Source organism: Antennarius striatus, chromosome 9 (genome assembly GCF_040054535.1).
Source record: "Antennarius striatus isolate MH-2024 chromosome 9, ASM4005453v1, whole genome shotgun sequence".
NCBI lineage: Eukaryota > Metazoa > Chordata > Actinopteri > Lophiiformes > Antennariidae > Antennarius > Antennarius striatus.
In genome coordinates, this window is record NC_090784.1 from 21,274,526 (window position 1) to 21,298,120 (window position 23,595).

The 23,595-nt window shown below is 45.0% G+C and overlaps 1 protein-coding gene across 1 annotated transcript; it reads right to left on the reverse strand.

Annotated features, from left to right (window-relative positions):
• Positions 1-395: 395 nt before the first annotated feature.
• On the reverse strand, positions 396-22,011 carry sv2a (synaptic vesicle glycoprotein 2A). The gene is made up of 13 exons (XM_068323866.1): positions 21,909-22,011; positions 13,836-14,656; positions 8,938-9,118; positions 7,860-8,011; positions 7,074-7,207; positions 6,320-6,409; positions 5,617-5,724; positions 4,863-4,951; positions 4,022-4,186; positions 3,516-3,649; positions 2,015-2,221; positions 1,739-1,898; positions 396-1,090 (listed from the first exon to the last, which is right to left on the reverse strand). Exons 2-13 carry the CDS (start codon positions 14,452-14,454, stop codon positions 907-909), a joined length of 2,223 nt encoding a protein of 740 aa, XP_068179967.1. The 5' UTR covers positions 14,455-14,656; positions 21,909-22,011; the 3' UTR covers positions 396-906.
• Positions 22,012-23,595: the final 1,584 nt, after the last annotated feature.

The following is a 23,595-nucleotide window of genomic DNA, read 5'->3' on the forward strand; positions in this document are numbered from 1 at the left end:
TGATGATGGAGTGCGTGTTTCCAAACGCGTCGGGGACGTTCACACGCGCAAACAGTTGTGCTTAAGATGTTAAAACGGCTTCATCGTTGTGATGAAATGGCAGTCATGACAGCACAGAATGCATTCATGAACGAAAACGAATGCTGTGTTCCAAGGTAATGAGATAAAAAGCTTTTAAAGGGAGTCGGGGGGGGGGGGCTTGATTGATCTTGTCATATTCTAACGACGACACAAACAAACCTGGAATGTTCTCCAATCCATATGACGGCAGTTAGTCTGTACACAACACGAGATCTCGGGAGAAACATTAGGACAGGTTGTTGTTGATGAGAAACCGCCAGGAAGTCAAAAATGCTTCAAATCCAGGTGTGAAATGCATTTTTGCTGCTGTCCAATGAGGATAAAGCACTCAGGACGTGACAGGTGGAGGTGACGACGGAGAACTCGATGGCTAGTGGTCGTTTCTATGAGTGTATTTGCATGGCTCATTATCAAGAGCCCCCCCTTGCCCTGACCTCCAACCCCAGGTGGATGTGTTTAAAACCGTAAATCTAAATTCACTCCTATAATTACATTCTAAGGAAATGAAATGCGATGCTCTCACCAAAGCACGATAATATTATTTTCAGCGTCGAGTCAGAGAAATTAATTAATCTAACGGTTTGTCGCAGCTTTCCTGTTGGTGAAATAACGACTGATCTCTAATATGTACAATAAATTTGTCTTGATCTTCTGCATCGTCTTGTCAATCTGTGCCCGACCCTAGCTATCATCATGAGGGAGGGGTTAGAGGGTAGGATTTAGAAGGCTCTTGAGCTGTTCATTCACAGTGTGGTGAAAACTCTTCTGCCGCCCCCTCAAAAAAAAAAAAAACCCCAAAAAAACAACCCAAATGCTGGCAGCACATTATTGCAGCACCTGACCCCGCGTCTCTGGAAGTTTGAGGGCCAGATAACTGCCCGCCGCCAGCGCCCCGGAGGCAAAGAGGATGGGCACAGCCTTGGTGATACCCACAAACGACGTAAAGATGCTTATTCCTAAAACAGCAGCTAATTTACAGAGGGCGTTGAGGAAGCCGAAAGCTGTGGTTCTGAGGAAAAAAAGAGGGGGGGGGGATAGAGTTGAGGTCAGAGTCATTCCAACGAAGAAGAAAGTTAAAGGAAGTCTCTGGATGTCATCAACATTTACCGACATTTAAGGCTGTAGGTACCATAAAAAGCCACAAGGTGGCACTACATCTTTTTTTAAATTACATATAAGTACATTTCTGAACATAACATGCATTTCAGTCAATGAAACAATTTTTAAAATCATACAAACAATACGAAAACAATCACCAGACTCAGAATACTCCTTGGATTCAGATCACTAATATGTCTTAGATCACCATCGAAGTTTAAAGGATTCTTCATTTGGGTCATAATCTATCCTCAAAATCTATTTATAAAAGTTTCAGTAATCCTACGAACAAGCAAAAACCAAATTAAAGTAGGACATATGTGAATTTAAAGTTTGACCCCAAAATGCCAGTTGTGTCTCACTAGAGCCACTAGGGGGCGCAAACGCAGCTAAATGTTTTACATTACAATGATTTCACCCCACAATGTCATCCCTCCTTTTCTAGACAACCAATCATGGAAGGGAAACACTGATGACATCATGGAGCAGGTCACTGAACACCACTGACCGTGTTTTTCACAGTGTCAAGGTGATTTCAGGGGAGGTTTCGACGGCCTACCTCTTGTCAGAAGGGTAAAGTTCGACGGTTAGCACATCCAGTGAGTTCCAGGAAGCGATGCTGATCCCCCCAAACAGGCAGAGCAGCGCAATCATGGCTGATTCACTGTTACCAAAGGACAGGAAGAAACAGCTGATGCAGGAGATCACGCTGGAGCCCGCTGGAGGGAGAAAGAGGCACAAAAAGAGGTTAGCGCTAGTTGTTAGCACGCCTCTAGTGGAAACTTTCGTCCATTACGCCATACAGGTGAGCAATGCAGTGTTCTAGTCGAAATACCTAACATCCTCAGCCGTCCGATCTTGTCCATCAACAGCGCGGAGACGATGTTGCCTGGCAACACGGCCAAAGTGCCCAGGAAGCTGACGAAGTAGACCATGTAGGCGTTGTTCTCGTCGCTGACGTCGCTGAGGAGGCAGCCCTCCTTGTTGTGCAGGAACGTGCTGTTGATGAGCCGACAGTTGACCAGCCTGTACTTGAAAAGGTCTGGAGGTGAAATCAGGGCAGGAGAGGGGCGGTAGTGGAGGATGGAGAGAGAGGAGAGGGAAGAAGAGGGTGGTTCGTACAGATTTGCCAGCAATTAAAGAAACTTCTGCAACTGAAACTACCGTTCTTTCAGCTGGAACACCTGCAGGAGGGTCTGTCTCTAAGAGCTTTACATCATCGAAGCAACAGAGTTTCCATAACCTACCATATTTTAAGCTTTAACGATACACGTTCATTTTTGACTAGCTCATCAGCGCCCCCTACAGACTAGGAATAGAACACTGGAAGTCTCTATGTCGCTGTAATATCTCTACGTAAATAATACACAATTAAAAATGCTGTTTTTCCCTGGATAACCCTCCATCTGTTCTCTCAACATCTGCCCACACTCAAAGTGGGACAGAATCAAGAGAAAGGAGAGGAGGGGGGGGGGGGGGTTTTAATTAGCAGAGGACAGACTTTCAAAGTACCCTATATAAAAACCCTACCTTCTAAACTATTTACTTCCTTTATCGTCGTTGTCATTCATAAGATGAGTCTGACTGGCAGCCATCCAGTCGTGTCTCATGTCATTAATCAGGTTTTGCCATAGCGACTATCAGACAGTCATAAGTTCTGAACAGGGACCACAGGGAGTCTGATGATTCGTTATCAACACAAGTTCATAGTCCCATCTGAAAGAGGAGCTCCTGGCTGCTGCTGATAGCAGCTGTGATCGTCAGATACGTGTTGAGACTGCAAACAACCAGCAAACGGAGCCAGAGGTCTGGCTGCTGTACCTATTGTGTTATTTGTGGACACAGCTGCTACAGCAGACAGTCTCTTTCCTAATTTGTACAAATCTACAGGTCGACATCGGCTTCCGACGTCTGACATGTTTGGCTTCGTTTTGAAGGATAAAATTCCACATTTTGAGACGAGCGACAGCTTTATAAGAGGATATAATGGGGGATTCGGCTTGAGTTGCTAGGAGACGCTGCACGTCTGCTGCTATGGTGTGTTCGGCGCAGAGCGAGTCGAGTTGGTGGGGTTGGCGACTAGGGGAAGAGGAGGTAATTGAGCCATTTTCCCAAACAGTTGGCGCTGACTTCATTACTCTTTTGTGCATCGGAAGAAAATTTAGAAGAAGGAAAATTACAGGTTACAGCAACACTGAATATCTAAAGGTGGAAAAACACACTGAGACGGTCGTGTAAGGTAATCTATGATCCGGGTAAAAACGCTGCTTACGATGTCTTATGACAGCTAACACCATCTGGACCTGGCGTGAGCTGCTCCTATGAACCGTTTCTACCTGTGTTGTAGAAGAGGGTGGCGATGAAGGTGCAGTTCTTGAAGAAGGTGTTGCTGGAGGTGATGTCCTCGAAGTAGCACTCCTCAAACAGAGAGTCCTCAAACACCATCGACCTCATCTTCAGGTTCATGAACCTGCAGGCGGAACGGACGGAGACGATGGGATTTAGAGGAGGATGCAAAACAAAAATCAGATATTCCGTGACCTTGTTCTGCTAAAAATTTTATGACTCACGTAGAGTTCGAGCTGAAAAGGTCGGTTTGAAATATCAAGTACATATTGCGAACATGAACCAGCCTGTAGGGCTTTCCTCCAGGCGAAGCAACGCTCAGAATAAAAGAATTATCAGTCGGTTTGTTGTTATCCAGCACCAAAACAGACTGTTCACACACCATAAATGAAACTGAAATACAAACAGCCTTCATCCTGGGAATAAAATGTACTCGACTCCTTTACAATGATATTCCAGATGGATCATCGCTGCCAAGGCGATGCACGTCACTCACTTGTCGTTGAAGTACTCTCCCTGGCGGTGGACCTGGTTTTCCAGGGTGAAGTTGAAGGTGACGTGCTCCACCTTCTCCTTGACGAACACCTTGGTGCGGGAGGCGTACTCCTGCTTCTGCAGGTACTTGATCATGTCGGGGAACCAGACTGTCAGACCGTAGTAGCTGGACGAGGAGAGAAAGAGGGAGCGCCGCGTCACAGAGAGGAAGCAAACGGAGGGAAAAAAATCTGCAGAACCGACCAGAAGATAAGACACCGCCCTCCTACCTGTTAGCCTGATTAGCATAACGCCTTGGAAAATAAGGGGATTCTGTCTGATGTCAAGTTAATCCACTGGGAATCCAATAATAATATTATGTCTACATCCAGTTTCACTGATGCAAAAACTAAAAATAAGTATTTGGTATATTATTTGCTGATAGGCTCCATGCTGCACTATTTACCAGGTAGTTACTGAAGGAGTTTTATTGCTTAAGTGAATAAACATGTTACTCAAAAAACAGAAATATCACACCTTCATAAATCACAGATGTAAACTTTTATATCTGATGCTTCCAACCCAAAATTCTTAGCAATTCTTATGCATAACTATTTCTAATTTTAACATTTTTTGATGGTAACACTTGTGTATTTTTCATGCTTGTAGTAGTTTTAAAATGCTGTAAAGCTTTAATTTTATATGCTTTTTCTTCTCTGTGGATTTCTTCGCCAACATACTCTTGTGCATCTGCAGCATTTATAAAACATGAATTATCCCCTCATTTATCCATTTCAGTTCTTTGTGTTGCTATTTTACCCAAGACACCTGCAGCCGTGCTCCGTCATTCACCTTAATCTTACCTGAAGGACATGGAGAACCAGACGGCCATCATCATGTAGGTGGTACGGCGATACTGGGGGGAGAAAACTGTCTGGAAGTTATTCCACACCTGGAAGAACAACCACACGAGACACGGAGAGAAAAGAAGAAAAAATATCTCTGTTAGATAAACAGCAAACGTACGGAATAGGTTTGTCTCCGAGCACTGGGAGAAACAAACTACACATCCCAGAATACCTTACCACGCATTAAGAAGACATACTGGGACACAGCTGCCACTAAAAACATTTATTGTGAAAATAAAGCCTGATCCACATCCACATTCTGACTGAATGCGTTCCAAAGGAATGAGAGTTTCCTCTTCTCGGGGTTGTGATCAGGGAGTGATGGAGCGTCAGGTGGACCGCTGGGGGTAGCTGCTCCTCTGTGGAGAAAACAGATGACTGAGGTGGTTTTGGCATCGGTTCGGATGCCTCCTGGGTGTCCTTCTATGGGGGGTTTCCAGGTGCATTCAACTGACCCTGGAGTAAAAACCCAGGCAGGACTGGCTGGAGGGATTATTTAGCGTGTCTATTTTGGCTGGGGAAGAGAAATATCCTGCTTCACCTCCTGTCACAGCAACTCAAGCCCCATGGGAGACGGATGGACAGATGGACGGGGAGTTTCATGCTATACAAGAATGCTGACGTCCACAAATGATCCGTCCTCATGTATAATTCACATTCCCACACTGGATAAAGTCAAATGAGACTGAAACTGAAGGGTTTTTGTCACCTGATGGAAAAGCGTGGTGAGTTTTATCCTCCACTTCTCGTGCCAGGCGGCGCCATCGCCCAGGTCCACCAAGTCCTCCATCTGCTTCACCGTTTTGATGGTGGTCACCTGGAGAGAGCCCAATCCTTCACATTAAAAATCTGATTTCATTCCTTTTTCTACAAAGCACGTTGAAAACTTGTTTTTCATTATATTTGTCAGAATCAGCCAAATTATGCACACAGGGAATTTAAAAAAAAACCCCACATGACACTTTTATGTGTCAAAGAACAGAATAAATGCATTTAAATAATTTAAAAAAAACTTTTAATTTTAACATTTTTCAGCATGACATGATTTTTTTTAAGATGCTCAGGGGAATTCATGTTCTCTCTATTTAATTATTCCTCCCAATTAATGTAATGAATGTAAACAGATAAATGAGCTCTGAGACAACGGAATGCACCATCCCACCTAAAAATGATATATAGGCACCATTAACACCATGATGTATTAAATATGGCAACTTATGATAATTATATTGACTCATGAATGTAGTCAGAGGAGGTTAATAATGATTCAGAACACATCATGTTAATAACATGACCTTTGTAGCTTGAAGCATTAAGAGACAGCAGTTTAAAACAGTCTGTTTTAACAGCCTACAGATGCTGCGTTATTTTTCTGCATTGTTGTGACGATGATATTCCCCGGTGTGACCTACAGAGAACACCCTCTCTGGGTAGCCTTTGGCCCTCATGTTAGTGTCGTGGACCTGCTTCAGAATCATCCACGCCTCGTCGTGTTTCCCGTTCTGAGGATGAAAAGCAAACAAAATTATTACAGGATGTTATCTAGAGCTGTCATGCTGGAGGATACCAGCAGGGGGCGCAAGCCTTAATATTACTGTCTCAAACGTATGCAGTACTCCACAATAGAATAATATTAAAAAAGGTAATTCATTCACACTAACCAGTTTATCACCAATGTGTTAATCTTTTTTATTATCATTCCCTTCATTATTTTTGTCCTAATATATATATATATATTTTTTTTTTCTTATTCTTTCAAATGGAAGGGGCTTCCTGTAGATTTTAAATCAATACAATTTTTATTAATAAAAAGCACTGAATATTTTAACAACGATTTATTACACATGTCACGGCTCCAGGGTGTCTGACTAGCGAAGAATCCGACTGAATCTAACCTGGGGATCATAATAAAGACATCTGAGTATAATATTTTAGTTGTAAAATGTGTCTCAAATATATATCATCTCTAACCTTATCAGCAGCAGTCCTTTAGTATCTTACAGTAATGTTTTCTTACATATATGCACATGCATTATTTATCTATTCAGAATATTCTGCAGAAGCCTTTCTCAATGCGTTCAAGGCTGTTTATGCATTCAGGACAACAACTTGCTTCCACATAATATTCCCACAAGGCCTGAGCGCGTTAAGAGCTGACAGGCTGACCTCCAGGTAGAAGCGGGGGCTCTCAGGCATGGTGGTGAGGGCAGAGATGGCCGCCACGGAGGGGAAGGCACACACCAACACGAAGACACGCCAGCTGTGGAACTGGTAGGCCGAGCCCATCTGGAAACTCCAGCCTATTAGACAAGAGAGGCGGCGGGAAAATCATCCAGTGAGTGGAAACGTGGTCAGGAATAAACATTTAATCTGTATATTTCTGCATGACAAAAGTGGGTGAAAGCGATCTAGAAATGTTTTATAATCCAATTTATTTATTATATTATTATTATTATTATTATTATTATTATTATTATTATTATTATTATTATTATTATTATTAATAATAATAATAATAATAATAATAATAATAATAATAATAATAATAATAATAATCTGTACTTTATTTATCCCTCTTGGGGAAATTCTTTAGTCAGAGTTCACTTAGTCAGAGTTAATTTAGTCAGAGTTAACATAATTAAATCACATAATACTATTTATACAGACACAATGGTTTGATTGAGTGGATGCTGGATATTTTAAAAGCCGATCATGTTTAATTTGATCTGAAATCTACCAAAAGACGATGTGGATATTCCTATATGAAATATAATCAAGTAGGAAACTATAAAAATATGCAGATTTTCCTTTTTTTAAAGACAAAAAACAACTCTTTTCCAATGTCGGTGATATAATATATTGCTCAAATGATGCCGATCTGCCAGACGCATTAACTAACTGGCATCCGCGCTGCCTGGTTTCCTGATGGAGAGGTTTGTTTGTTTTCCTCACCATAGTGTGGGATGATGGCCCAGGCCATAGCGGAGGCGTAGATCCCACCGATCATCCAGAACATACAGAGCCAGCTCAGATGCTCTCCTCGCTTCTCCTGTGCCAGGAACTCAGAGTAGTAGGAAAAGACGATGGGGATGGAGCCGCCGATGCTGAGGAGGGAAGAGAAAGAATTCACATTTTAAATCAGAGCAACGGAATAGAGACATGAGAAAAGGCCTGGAGTGATTCAAACCCTCTTTATTGCCCCTTCACCTGTTCCACTACAGTAATTTACAATCTGACGGGGGCTGTTGGTGGAAACACATCCAGACTCTGAGGTTCTGCAGTCAAGCAGGAGCTTTTAACGTAATAAGACTCGAGTTGAACAGTTTAAAGTTCACTACACTGCAAGAAGGAGCAATATCCATAATAAGAGGGCCACTGTGCACATTATGCTGGAATAATAGAGACAGTTTCATCGTCTGCAGATATTTTATTGTAAAAGGGAGGTGAATCAAAGCTGGGATTAAATCTCTGGTGTAATTTTATCGTAACTATTACAAAAAAGTACTTTTTACAAACTGTCTCACGCAGCAGGTACATTTAAGACGTCCAGATTTTACTTTCACTATTAGAACAATTCCAGATGCCTGATGAGGTCAAAGACTTGACAGTGGAAGTAAATACAGAAGCGCTGGAGCTAAATGATAATGACAGCATGCAAATTAATTATCATGCTGGTGTGGATCAGGACCAATGTCTCAGCCGTGTGTGTTTTGTGTGTTTTGTGTGGACCAGGAATGTTTTTTATATCAAGGATTCCACTGGAAAATGGAAGACTTGACTTCATGTTGATGCAATAAATAGAAATATCTGGACTGTGTTTGAGTTGAGAAATGAATTACCCCCGGGTTTGTGTGTGGAGGTTGTTGATTTTTAAAAAAAATGAAATTACCACCTTAAATTCAAGCAAATAAAGCACATTCCAACACATGTCTGTAAAATAGTCAGAGACACCCCATCATGCCTCCTTGTCAATTAATCCGCCGCGTCGCCATCCTATTTCCAGCTGTGTGTGACTCATCCTCGTCCTCACCCGACGCCGGAGGCCAGGCGGCAGAAGAGGAAGGAGACGTAACCCTGGACGAAGGACGAGAAGAAGGCGAACACGCTGTTGATGGACAGGGAGATGAGGAGCGTCTGTCGCCGGCCGATCCGGTCGGCCAGGCCGCCCCACACGAAGGCCCCGACCATCATCCCCAGATAAACGATCAGACCTGGGGGGAGAACCGGGGGGGGGGGGGATGAGGGGAGAGAGGAGAGACAGAGGACGAGATAATCAGCTGTGATTCATTGGAAAACTCATTCATATCGCTTCCAGCCCTCCTTTCCAGTTTTCATCACAGATCCAATACCCAGTTAATAACCTCATTTGGTCGACATATTGCACTGAAGGGTTTTGCATAAACCACAAACATGAAGTGCAGCAGAATTGTGTGAACCTCAGAGGGGCGGTGGGGGTCAGGATTAAAATAATAATACATGATTTGTACAAAAAATTGCAAAGAAATTCATTTATTCAGAGTTTTTTATTCTAACCATATGCCAAGCGAATCCTGTTTCGACTGTAGTTTTAGCATTTTAACACCAGAGCTCATCGACAACCAAACAAAATACTAAATACGCATAATTCCTGCGTCAAACACTCTCTTGAACACAACGCACAAATGTCTTCCAACCACGGTTTCATGCATGAAGATCTTCTTGTTCCACAAACATCTTTCTCCCTCCAGCATCATCTCAGTTGACACAGAACAGATCGAATGTCACGGATAAAGTCAGGAAGCAGACAGGCTGATGACAGGACCAAACGTCACAGCTGTCCACCCCGACCCCTCTCCTCCCTCTCCGTGGACGCTCCCACTCAGACACCGGTTGCTCACTCCGCTGCCTGGTTCCAATCGACAGGCGTCACGCCGCATGAGCACAAGTTCCCGCTGAGATCACGACGAATAAATTAGAAGGAAAAGGCTGCTGAGCTTCTGGTCCTGACGTCATGTGACTGAAGATCATCTCTAGTTCAAAAAGGTTCAACCAGTTCAAACAGGAATTTAGATATCTTCAGGAAACGGCTATCAAGAATAATATCTACGGACAAACACATTATTCATCATAATTTTCCAACTTTTGTGCTGATCCTGACTTTATTTGAGGTGATTTTGCCATTAAAGAGACAAAGTTGAAGCAGATAACGACTAAAACGAAACATATTGATGATCAATGTAAAACACAAGTCTACTTCATTCATCTTATTTTGGTTTCATGGCACTGACAAAGAAAGAAAATAAACCAAAATGGTGTAGACTTCCAGCTTTTTATCCACTCAGCGGGAATCACACCTCAACAGAATGAGAGGAAACCGTGTGAACGACCCCCCAACCCCCTACCCCCACCCCAGACGGAACCGTTTAAACTGATATTCCAGCACAAACCCTGAACAGCATGGGTGATACAGTTTGAGGCTGAGTTATTATTTCTAATACCGAGGATGTGTGTGTGCATGCATGCATGCATACCTGTGTGTGTGTGTGTGTGTGTGTGCATATGTGTGTGTGCACCCGCCTACTTATTTGCCTGCGTTCCACCCTGGTGGGGCAGAGAAACAGCTGTGAGCCACGTTTCCCTGACAGCTCACAGCAGTGAGAACGAACCGGTGATGATGACTGGGCCGAGTCGCTGTCGCCGCAATGCAGCAGCAAAGAGGTGGATGACACACACACACACACACACACACACACACACACACACACACACACACACACACACTGAGTGACCAGCACCAGCCAAACAGTATGAACCTCTTCCAAACCTCCAGACGGCCAACCCTGCTCCGACCTGTCCATCTCCTCAGCACTTCTCCTCCATGCCCCCCACCTCCCTCCACGCCTCCCTATCTCCCTCTGTCATCACGTTCAGCTCAGGTCGATCATTCTGAGCACTTGGATCGGATAAGGACTTATTTTTAGCTCAAGCTCTGATTTATCTCCTTCACATGAGAGGCAAATTGTCGATTAGCAGCCTTAAATGAATTTTTTTTTTTTTTTTTAAAAAGGTGATTAGAATGATTCTAGAGGGATTCATTCAGGGAACGCTTGTCTGATTCAGTGTCACCAGGAGATAAAGGGTCACAACAAGGATTCTGCGTCTGTATTTGGAGTAATATAACAGCAGCAAACTGCTGAACACTCGCTCATGTTATATTTATGCGTTCCACACCTTCAATTATGCATTCAGTTCAGCTGACTTCACAGATCCTGTTGTTTTTATTCAAATATTTCGTCCCTGTAACTGTTTACATTTGGTTCGTATTTTTATGATGGACTGCTAAATCAAACATGATGTATTTGGAATGTGCACAACTGCTTTTTAATCTCTTAATTATTATCAGTACAATATTTCCTAAGTAGTGCCTTCAGGAGGATGTACGGAGAGAGGATGGGAGGATGGTGGCACGTCTGCGCCGTGACAGAGCTCCCTGGGGCTTCTGGGTAGAGTGTGTGTGTGTGTGTGTGTGCGTGGATGAGCATGGCGAGGAAAATCGTGTGGCGCTGCGGGGTTGTGTGTCTCTGTACATGGGTGAGGGAGGTGGGGGGGGGGGAAGGGGGAGGGCAGGGGGTCACTATAAATAGCTGATTTTCCCTTTATGCCGGAGCAGGCAGGGCGTTTGGAATGAGCCGGTTCACTCGGCCAGTCAGCCGACACACACTCGTCACCGCTGCAAAATACACGGCATCACAGTGAAGGAGGGATGGAATGAAGGAAGACGTGTGACCTGCATGCATTTGGGCACACGATGCTGTTTATGCAGCGTTTTTCTCTCATCCCTCTGTAGAAAATCGATGGGGGAGGAAAGAGTCGACCTCTGAGCAAACTGGGAGATGGTCAGGTAGGAAGGAAAGGCCAAGGGGGTCGTGATGCTGGGACAATGTGTTGTATATAAGTCACCTACAACCAGGGGAGTGAACAAGCAGCTGATGTCAGCCAGCAGTGAAATATGAGAAGGAGAAACGAAAACGTCTTGAAATGGGACGTTTTCAGAGCTTCTGTCCCTGCAAGCAGTTTGTCTGTCAGGTTGTTTATCTGCCCCAGGAATACGTAAGAACCCGGAATATTTTCCTCCGCAATCATTTCCAGAATCACACACTGGGGAAACATTACGCTGCCAATGATTTGTCCCATTTGTTCAGAAGCCTAAATTCTAACAGATCTTTCTCTTTTTCCGTCTCATCCACCTCCCCCCCTTTTTTTTAAAAATCATTTAATTAACATTTCATTAATAGATTTTTCTGTTTCTTCCAATCCCAGTTTCTCCCTCCCAGTATGACAGGAGCATTCCCACTGCCTCTGCGTCCTCACAAGGACGAATCAATGACGACCAGGCAGGTTTCTGTCTGACTCTCTGTGACGCCTTTCCTGTTTCTGGAATCCTCTGTTTGGACACGTCTGAATGCTTCCTGACATAAATGAGTTCATATTGTGGAGGATTATGCATGCAGACACACACACACACACACACACACACTACAAACGGTCACACGTGTAAACGTGGCTGGCGCCATGACGACAGAGAGAGCTCCATTTACATCACGCAGAGAAGAAAAGGGTGGAAGAGGAGACCGGGAGCCGTGAGACGCAGAGAGGAACGAGTAGAGGAGGCTCTCCAGCATGAGTCAGGGGTGTTGTGTAACACGAAGGGGGGGTGGAGTGGTGGTTAGGATGGGATGGGGGCGCGGGGGGGGGGGGGTTCTATCTCCTGGCTGGCTCTGGAGGCAGAGATGCTGATGGTGGATGTAACTGAGTATTTCCACTTGAAAGTAACACAAGTTGAAGTTGAAGTTCAACATGTGATCAGAATATTGATCAGCTGATTTTTTTTTTTTTTTTGCTGAGCTGTCCCTGCTGGTTTGGACACACGCCGTCTGCAGGCGTGACACATAAACACATGTAAATTGTTGAGGGCACGCAAAAGAACGATTTTCCCTCAAACACGGGCTGATTGCTTTACGTGTCGACGTTGTAAATCTATACCTTCGCACGGACGAGCGGGAAAATCACACAAACCACTACGCAATTCAAAACACGGACGCTTACCAAATGAGCCGAAAGGAACATTCCAAATATACGTTGTTGTTTATTTAATGCAATGAGGGAAAGAAAAGAGATGTTTTTTTTAAAGGAATAAACAAGCAGGCGTTGCAGACAGAGGGGATATATTGATCTCTGATGTCTGCTTTATATGCTCTGAGAGCTTTAACACTGTGAGAGCTCTATCTCATGGCTAATGTTTGCACAAGCTGTGCCATTAATGAGTTTTCACTGCGCTGTCTGGTTTGAGGTTACGGTTCCCTTAATCACACAAGAAAGATATTTCTCACAAGGGGCGATAAAGTCCTCCCAGACAGAAGCAGCACGTTGGTGTTTTTTTTTTAAACGGCTCAGACTAAATCATGGTTAAAGTATTAAAGGATGATGTCGTAACTTTGGATTAAAAAAAGTGAACCGGAGTATCATATTTATTTTAAACCTCATCTAATAGGAGACAGACAATATTCCTCTGTGTGTTCTCTTTATTTTTACTTTCCCAAACTATATTCTTAATATTATTGTCTTTTTTTTTCCCTCAGGAGACCTTTGACCTTTGTTCAGGCATCATCACCCTGCAACCAATGACAGCTCTGTCCTCTGATTGGTCGCTGACCCGGCGTATGGGAAACGATCACGAGGTCTCTGCTCTTCTCTCGTCATACAGTGACACACACACACACACACACACACACACACACACACACACACACACACACAGCCCAGCTAACAAACTGCTGAACCGAAGAGAACGCTGCGTTCTGATTGGCTGAGCGTGTGCTTTAAATACTACGGCTGCTGAGAGGCAGCACAGACAAGCTGAAATTCAAGTCGGATTTCCGTGTTGCTTACCCAGCATGCCCTTGTTGGGCTCCGATAGACACATGTCCTTTTCAGCGCTGGGCAGCACGAAGCCCACCACAAAGATCTCCACGCCGTCGGCCATCAGCGCCAGCCCCAGGACGAAGTAGAGCGTCCACTGGAACTTCCCGTGACCGCACTCCTGCAGGATGCTCTCGTACTGCTGCGCCAGCTCCTCCTGGTCTTTCCTCCGCTCGCCCTCGTAGGCCGTCAGGTCTCTGAACTGCTGGGCCTGGGCGGCCGCCATCCCATCCATGCCGCCGCCGGCCTTGCCCGACTCGGCCCTGGGGATCCCTTGATACTCCCCCTCGTAGATCTCGTCGTCCTCGTCGTGGCCCTCGGTGGAATCGCTGTGGCCCTCGTCGTCGTTGGCCCTGCTGTCGTTGCGGTAGTATCCGCCGTCGTTGCTGGGCACGCCGCCGCCGTAGGCGTCGTCGTCGTCGTCTTCCTCCTCGAAGCGTTTGTAGGAGCGTCGGGTGTACTCGTCGGTCATCTTGTCCATCCCGCGCCCCACCTTCTTACCGACCTGTTTCTTCGCCACTTTGGCGATGTCTTTGGCGCCGCGGATGAAATCCGAGCGTCCGTCTCTGTAGCGCCCGTCGTCGTCCATCTTGGATGCGGATGGCGGTGGTCACTTACTGATAGGTAATGGGAGGTATCAGGAGCGACCCACGCACATGAGTGTGCTATGGGGATCTCTATGATGTGATGACCTCAGCACCTCGGACAGCTCCTCCTCCACCGCGCTGATGATGCTGATGATGATGCTGATGCTGATGGACTTCGACCAGCGAGCGTTCGGATACTCGATGCTGCGGAAAAACAAAGACGAGTGTTTGTGAACCAAACGCTGTCGACTCATTCCTGATATAATAAACTGACACCCGCTTTTAAATTAAAAAAAAAAAAAAAAAGGGATGTGACGACTTTAAGTTGTTGACAGGCAAACAGCAGTTATCTCATGTGGGCCTCATATCCCAGCATGCACTGCTCATTTTAGGAGGCTGGGAGATTTTTATGGAGTCTTATCAGACACGTATTTCGCTCTCGTCCAATCAGCATCCCCTCTTTCCTCCTCTGTGGTCCAGCCAACCACCATCCAGAGACTGGAGATGTATTTACTGGCTTATAATCATAAAGGGTACATTACGAGGGTAAATGATTAGAATGTAATGCTTTAAACAAAAACCACTTGATCAGAAATGCATCTCATGTTTATTAAAAACCTGCACACAGCCCCAAAAGGAAGCCATCAGGTCGCTCTGACAGCGCAGCGATCAATAAATCGATAAGTCATGTAATTAAGATCGGTCGCGACGGAGGGACGGTGTGGAAATTACACTGGAGAGGTGCCAAAGAACAGTCAACTAACCTTTGGCTTACATGGAAAGTGTGTGTTTTGTGTTTTGTGTTTTCGTCTGTCCATCGTTTTCCATCATTCGCTCGGCGCTGAGTCACATGTTGGTTAACTGATGAGTCAAAGTGTTGCGTCGTTCTACTTCAAAAGCAATTTATCATAATTAAGGATGAATTCAAAGCAATGGGTGATTGATTTTATTCATGATTTTATTCATTTCATCTTTCTTTGTGTGTCTGTGTGTGACAGAAATGCTACAAGTGGCCAAATAAGAAAAATCTTTTTAATAAAACTACAATTCATTAATCTCATCTAAAATACACATATTAAAAGTTCATAATTGTTTATGGGAATGAATTTATGAGTTGGTGTGTGTGTGTGTGTGTGTGTGTGTGTGTGTGTGTGTGTGTGTGTGTGTGTGTGTGTGTGTGTGTGTGTGTGTGTGTATGTGTGTGTGTGTGTGTGTGTGTGTGTGTGTGTGTGTGTGTGTGTGTGTGTGTGTGTTAGAATAAACCCTCATTCTCAAGCCACCTCCAGAGGAAGTCAGCTGCAGCCTGACAAAACCATTCAGTGTTGGAATTAATTAATTTTGAATGGCAGCAGCCGGTGGAAACAAGCAGACACTCCAGTTCCTATCACCATCAGGGCTGACATTTACCCAGCATGCACCGCTCCCATAAAAATCAAACAATGTACGGATGGAGAGGGGAGGCTTCACAGCCGTGTAAATATGATACGCATCAGTCAGATTATAGAGATGAATAAACATTACCCCCCCCCCCCACACTGTCTTATTTGTGTTCTAACAATCAGGAGAAGATTCTTCATAATAAATCTGTATTTTCTGTCTCCAGCTGGAACCTTTAACATCCATCTCTATCATTTCTAGATTTATCTCTGATTGGTTGACCCTCATTTGCCACCATAATCGCGACCTTTGTAGGAGGAGTCCCTAAAGGCCCATCTCCATCTGATTATCCGTTTCACAAGCTGGAGACGCTGCTGGACTCGACGTATTAACTATGTGTACCTTCAATGAAGGCTACATTCTCGTTGGAGCCAAGAGAAAATGGATGCGTGTGAAATATAAACCGCTACGAAGTGAAACGAAGTGGATTTCCAAACTGTTCTGACATCTTTAATGGAGTGTAGATTGGTAATAAATGAAGGGCTGAAGGAGGAACGGGGGTGGGGGGGTGGGGGGGGATAACCCTCCGCTGTCGTTTGTCGCTGATGAAAGACTCAATTATGTAATCCTATTTTCTCCCAGCGAACAGAGGAGACACTGGAGGGAGGTGAGGTCTCCTCCGCTAACAGACCGTCACACAAACACAGGGGCAACCGCCGAAAACACGCCTGAAGCTCTGAGCATCGTAAGACACACGTGTAGTATTTCCTTCAGGAGCTGATGAGACCCAAACAAGAACCACGGCTACATTAATATTAAAATACTAATACTATAAAGGAGTGAATGCCTTTTAAAATGATGTTTCAGACATACTTTTCTACATTTTTAGATGTTATTTTCTATGTAAAGTACTATTAAATATCATGAAAAGCTACTCACAGAGAGAAAAGAAGAGTTATCCGGCGTTACCTCTTTGCTCTTATTGTGATTAATGCACTTAACTCTCTCTTGGGCCTTTTACACTGTGTTTCATTGATCTAGAAAACAGTCTACAGCAGTAAAGAAGTGTTTCAGGTCTAATCCGTTTCACTGGTAAATGAAGTGCCCACACTTCAGCTATTTACCTTCCAGAGGAGCGCTGGAGGTTTAAAGGAGTCGTAACCACATTATCCTGACTCCGACAAGACATCGCTCTCGATGCTGGAGCGTGACCTCGATTCATACGTCTCTCTGGAGGGACGGGAGCTTTGAACAGTAAAGCTTCACTGCAAAGTGGAAACGTTAAAAGCATCTCTGCAGCTAAAATCACATTTTTAGTTGTTTTTTTTTAACCCTGGATATACGAAAGAGATGGGAGCAGAAACACCCTTCATGACCGGACCTGACATGACCTGACTAGGCTCTGAGATGATGGAGGAGGAACAATCAAATTTAACAGCTGCACCTGGATCTGCCTCAACTTATGCAAAACTTCATCAAAATCCGTTTGCAACCTTTTGGGGAAACTTAAAGATGGAGGTAAGAATGCACAGCAGCATCTTCCATCCGCTTCCCTGGCTGCACACCCACTTTGACCTCATTATGACAGGTGGAGATGGGTGTGCGGCGCGGAGCTGTAAATTAGGTCCGGGTGCTGTTCAAGCATTTTAATGACCCCAAAAACACGTTTCTAGTTGAGCTGAAAAATAAACGGTGGAAACACACAGGAGCAGAAAGAAACGGTTCTGACATTCCTCGCAGCCAACATGAGACAAAAAGTTGGAATTAAGAAGACAGAAGGGTCAGGCCTCTCGTGATTGGCTCGCTCAGCTCCAGGGTGTTTCCTGATTGGTTAATTAGGAGGTGCTTTTCTTGTCTGTTTTCTCCATTTAAACATGTGTTTGTAGCCGTGCGGAAACTAGTTAACACGTAAAGAAGTAAACGCGTCATTTCCATTTCTCGCCTTCGTTTAAAGAAAAAAAAAGTTTGCATCCAATTAGCAGCCCTTCATTCTCCTCTGCCAGGATGAGTCACTCTTGCCTCCAAATATAACCCCAGCTTTCATCCTCATGCAGATTAACACCTCTTCCACTTCCATCCACCTTCCATTAGTCCCGCTGCAACCAGCTGTTGATCAATAAAATGCCAAAAGCTGCAGATATTCTGATTATTTATGTTCATTTACAAAATACCTGGTAATTATTGGTTGAAAACAATAAGTGTTGTCGGGTAGAACTGATCGGGTCGGTGAGGAGTCGTCAGAACTGCAGATGGTCGGTAATGTCTTGCATTCACTCCTGACACAACTCCAGCTTTTTCTTTTACTTTAGACCAAAAGTCTCTCAATAGTTTCTTAGCAACATCTCAGTTCTAGTCACAACGGAGAGGAATGAAGCGGTGGTCAGTTAATAAAAGCTCAACGCCAACGCTTTGCATCATCAACCTGACTCATCTGTAATGCATAATCCACTTTTTTTTGGACACATTTTAAATTATAAGCTGCATATATTTTACTTATATGCTTACAGCTTTACCAGCCAGATACAAAATGTGTATCCAGCATTGATCATTGACGTAACCAATAATTTTACACCACTAACTTGTTAATCATTCATCGTTTTTTCAAAGTGCTGTTTTCTCAAAAAGATGTGAAGCAGAGATTTAAATGTCATTTTAAATGTCATTTTTTTTCAACATACATACTGAATAGCCTTAAACAAACAACACTGAAATCTGATTTAGCGTTCTTTCACAACCTGATGGACTTCCGTTAGTCATCAGCAGCGTTGCATTCTGGGTCATGTTTGAGTCCATAAACAAACATCAACATTTAGAATAAAGAACACAACCAGCTGTCAGGAGGAAGTAAAATTAGGATTTTTAAAAATTTTTTTTTTTTGGTACAACCTCACAAAAGGTTATGAAACGATTGTGTGGTAAAGTAGGTGTGTCAAACAGTAAAAATATATAGATATAAATATTTTCTCTAATATTCTGATGCAATAACTATTAAATAAACGTGTCCTTGGCTGCATGACACCCCAGCCTTGAACAGAAACAGGATCAATGGATCATTTTTATTCTGTTTTGGCCAAACTTTTATAGAAACTCTGAATTCAACACGACCGCCAGCATTTTCCATCCATCATCCCCCTCCTTTTATCAGCTCCTCTGGTCTGTGCTCCGGAGGGAGAGGGGGGGGGGGGGGGTCCAGGTTGTAGGGGGGGTCCATCTATAATTGATATCCTGCTTTCAGGCCACAAGGACAGAGGGGCCGGCGTCGCTTCAGACATCCTGCTCGTCTGTAACCGTGTGACGGCGGCGCCCATCACACAGGAAGTGACAGTTTAATTCATTGTGTTCCGGGTGGGGTGGGGGGTTGGGAGGGGGGCAAACAGCAACAGCAGCAGCCAGGGGAGAAGGGTGTGATTGGCTGCAAGGCTTACTGGGTCACGGCGCCTCCCCCCCCCCCCCCCCCCCGTGGGAGAATCTACATCCCAACATGAATCCCATCATCACACCCCCCCCCGTATGGGCTCTAAGTGTGCATCGTCACCCTGGTGGCACCGAGGCGGTTAGCAACACCGTGTCACGGTGACGTCAGCTCTGCATCCATTTTGGCTCCGGCTGCAGAAGGACTGGAGGATTCAGACGAGGGGAGGGGGTCGGACCCCCAGGCCAGGACCAGGAAAACTACAGTCCTGACAAAAAGAGGACAACCACAGACCGTCTGTGTGTCAACATCCTCCACAGGACCCAGCATCACCTCCAGGAACATCAGAGTCACTCAGGAGGTTCAGCAGCCAATGAGGAGGAGGAGGAGGAGGAGGAGGAGGAGGAGGAGGAGGAGGAGGAGGAGGAGGAGGAGGAACGCCGTCACCAATACTGATGATGGGCGGCCTTTAAAAAAGCAGATCTGCACAGGAAGAACTGGTGCAGTTTTTAAACCACTAGAATTTGCTGAGTAAACGTATTTGTTCTGAGACTGACCAGGCAGCATGATTTCCTTGAGAGTTTGTTGGGATTACTTTATAAATACTTATTATTATTAACTCATTAATATCCGTTTCTAAATGATCATCTCCACTTCTGATCGGTTTTGATCGTAAAAGCAGACGACGTCCTCTTCTGCACGCGTGAAACCGGTCGTCATGCTGCTAATGGAGAGTTACGTGTTTGACACTAATCGCCGCCTCTACCCTCCACCATCTGGAGGCGACAGAAAAGACCATCGATTTCCTCTCAGCCGCTCGGTTAATCTTTAGCGGTGGGGGGACGTTTCAGCGAAACCTGATCCGTCTGGAGAAAGCCAAATGAACCATCATTTCCTGACCCGACAGCTGAGACAGATGTGCCAATTTGTGGATCCTGACGGAGTTGTCTGAGCGATCCGTTTGTTGGTTTCTTTTTCTTTGCCGAGCACATCCAGCCCCGTCGCTCCCGGCAACGTCCCACCTGTGACAGGGCGAGTCTCTGTGGACCGATGGGAGCAGAAGGACCAATCAGCAGGAGCAGGAGGCAGAAAATGAGAACGCCAAACAGAGCAGCTCCCCCGAGCGCCTCCGGGTTTTCAGGTGAAGCTCCTGAACGTTGAGCCGGGAGGCGATGCTTCCAACGGGAGGGCCGGCCTCGCCCCGCGGTCCTGATGCTGCAGGAGATGCTTCATCCATCCACAAGGGTTCAGATCAGGAACTTTCAAGGTGATCGCTTTCACTGTTTGGAAGCTCTGGAGCTCCGATGGAACGTTCTGTTCTCCTCCTGGTGCATCAGGGGTGGCAACCCCCCCAAAAAAGCTGCATGTGTCTCCATCACACGGGGGCAGGAAACGGTTTGAGGTGCAGGAAGGCAAATAAAAACACAAGAAAAAGGACATCCAGTCTAAAACTGGAGCGGACACGTTTTGACCACTTTAATGAGACGTTAACCCAAATGTCAAGATAAAGATGCTCCTGTTCCAGTCTGGTACGGGGTAATTAAGAGGCTGAAAATCTGTCAGCTTCTAATCACAGCCCATAAATCACATCATGAACACCGCCACGGGTTTTGCTGCCCCCTCCCACCCCCACCCCCCACCCCAACTGCCACCCATCATGTTGGTTGGAAACATCCATATCTGAGCTGCAGTCATGGCTGCTACAGGGACAAGACATCAGACCCCCCCATCCCCCCTCCATACAGAATCAAACACACAACCGTCTCCTTCCACAGCGCGCACCGCTTCCTCCTTTTTTTTTTTTTTTTAAATTAAAAAAAAAGGGACGCAATTTCAAATTATTCAAAGTCGACTGACATAAAACACCGCAAAGTGGTGGTGGTGGGGGTGTGGGGGGGGGAGATGTCCATCACTCCTTCTCTCCATCATATTCTCCCCGCTGGGATTCTACAAGGTCATTTTGGCGCACGACGCAGGACGCGGCGCTCCGCTAGTCCCCCCCCCCTCCCAATCACCGGCTCGCTTTAATATTATAAACACGAAGTGAAACAACAGAATCAGCTGAACAACTTTTTTTAACAATTACACGAGGAAGTGTGAAGCGGGCAGGACTAAAATGATGGCCGTTTATCAGTGAGGATGACGGGACGGAGCGGAGAGGATGAAGGGCATCGGCGCAAAAAGAAAAACGCCCGCAGTTGGACAAAAACTGGATGTGTATCCTGGAAGCTGATCATAAAGGTTGTTTCACAGCATTAACATATAACACCAGTCACCTCCTACCCCCCGCTCCCACCCAGAGTGAACCTTCTGTTCTCTGACGGACGGTGATCGCTCTCGACGCGCAGGAGGAAGAGCATCTTCCGCCAAAACCCGCAATTCTAACACACGAAAGCAAAAAAATAATTTAAAAAAAAAAGAATAACATTTCTTACAGATAAAACGTTGCATTCCTTTATTTCCATCCGGTTATGGGCTGTGGGTGATGGTGGGGGGCACGTCGCGTTGCGCATGGGCCTGCAAACTTGTGTTAATAGATGAATAAACGTCCAGCTGCACCTTGAACGCGCTAATCTTCGCGTAATTGCGCACCTGGACCGAACACGGCAGCGGCTGAGGTAACCAATGCGTGAAAAAGACAAAATATAAAAGGCCATATTTTCTTACCTTTCGAGGCGAAGGTCGACGCGGTTATTTTTTTTGGGGGGGTGACCGGATTTTCTGTGCGGGGAGTCACCCGGAGCACCTGAACCAAAGGCGTGTGTCCCTGTGATGAACGCTGACGTAGAAGCAGAGCGCTCTGCCCTCCTTCCTCCTCCACCCCCTTCACTTACTACACAACATCCCTCTTGGATGGAGACACCGCCCCCTCCTCCTCCTCTTCCTCCTCCTCCTCCATCCATCCATCCCAGCAGACACCATTCCTCCCAGACAGAAAAAAAGGGGGTTTGCTGCTTCACATTGACCCTGAAACAATGAAGGTGATTTATTTTTAGCGTGACTGATCCAATCATGGCTGATTTTGCTCATCACACACTCAGTCTTTACACCGGATGCGCGCAAACGTGCGTAAAAAGCGCACTGCATTCGCTCGCTCTGCGTCTTTTTTTGCTCCATATGCGCCAAATGGTTTGGTGCAATGAAGTGTGCAAGACGAGCCTCTTCCTGCACGTGGTGCGACGCGTGCACATAAATCAGTGTGTGTGAAGGTGTGTGAAGGAAATAGAAACTACAAGGATGCCCCTGGTGGAAAACTGCTGAAAGCCGCTGTTAGTGTGGATGTTAAACCAACATCACCGTCTGCAGAGACACGACGGAAATAGATGCAAATTCATTCATGTCACCAGGAATCCAGTCACCGATCGATCCAAAGGAGTGAGCCTGTCTTCATCTAAACAGCATTTATTACAGGAATTTAAAGAAAAGGCCTCTGTAATTGTTCCAGTGTGTTAAAACACAAATTAATTTTGAATGTTTTAAACATAAAAATGCGTAAAAAGGTTAAAACAGGACAAATCCATCCATTATCTATCTATCTATCTATCTATCTATCTATCTATCTATCTATCTATCTATCTATCTATCTATCTATCTATCTATCTATCTATCTATCTATCCATCCATCCATCCATCCATCCATCCATCCATCCATCCATCCATCCATCCATCCATCCATCCATCCATCCATCTGTTCCTTTCATTTACATTAGAGATCTCTACTTCCTGGAGTTCTGAATCTAATGTCCCCCATCCAGTTTCGTCGGAGAAACCTGGATCCAGAATCTGGATCTGGCCCCCAAAATCCTTCCACCAACTTTCCCTGACATCCATCCAGCCGTCTTCCCAATAATCCTGCAGACAGACAGACAGACAGACAGACACAGCTCCTCTGATGGAGGCTGATAAAGACACAACATCTGATGGTCAACAGGAGCCTCCAGATCTTTACTTCAGCTGTCATCTGTTGGTCTCATATATTGATGACGGGCTGATTCATCTTTTCTGGGGTTTTTTTTTAAAACCTGTTGTAAATCACTCATTTCTCTGGATTGTTGTGGGGAGAAAGAAGATAAGCATCATCTCTGCATCCCGGTTGTTCATCAGACAGAAGAACACAGCTGCACACGTTTCCCTGCAGCGGCTCTGACAAACCAGATCATCATCCCAACAGGCCAGAATACACCCCAGAAAACACTCCACACACTCTGTCAGCCAATGAGTTTCTTTTTCTTTTCTTTTTTTTTTAACTTAATCAATCTTCTTTACCTCTTGTGATAAAAAGCATAATCTTACCTGTGAACATGATTTCATTTACACACTAAATTCTAGGATGTAATCAGAACAAAATTAATAT

Excerpts from the sequence above, each read along its gene's own strand:
- sv2a (XM_068323866.1), bottom strand. The coding sequence starts at position 14,454 with ATGGACGACGACGGGCGCTACAGAGACGGACGCTCGGATTTCATCCGC. Across the intron at positions 4,952-5,616 it reads TCACCACGCTTTTCCATCAG|GTGTGGAATAACTTCCAGAC; the intron begins GTGACAAAAACC and ends TTGTTCTTCCAG. Across the intron at positions 2,222-3,515 it reads CACCCTCTTCTACAACACAG|ACCTTTTCAAGTACAGGCTG; the intron begins GTAGAAACGGTT and ends TTTCACCTCCAG.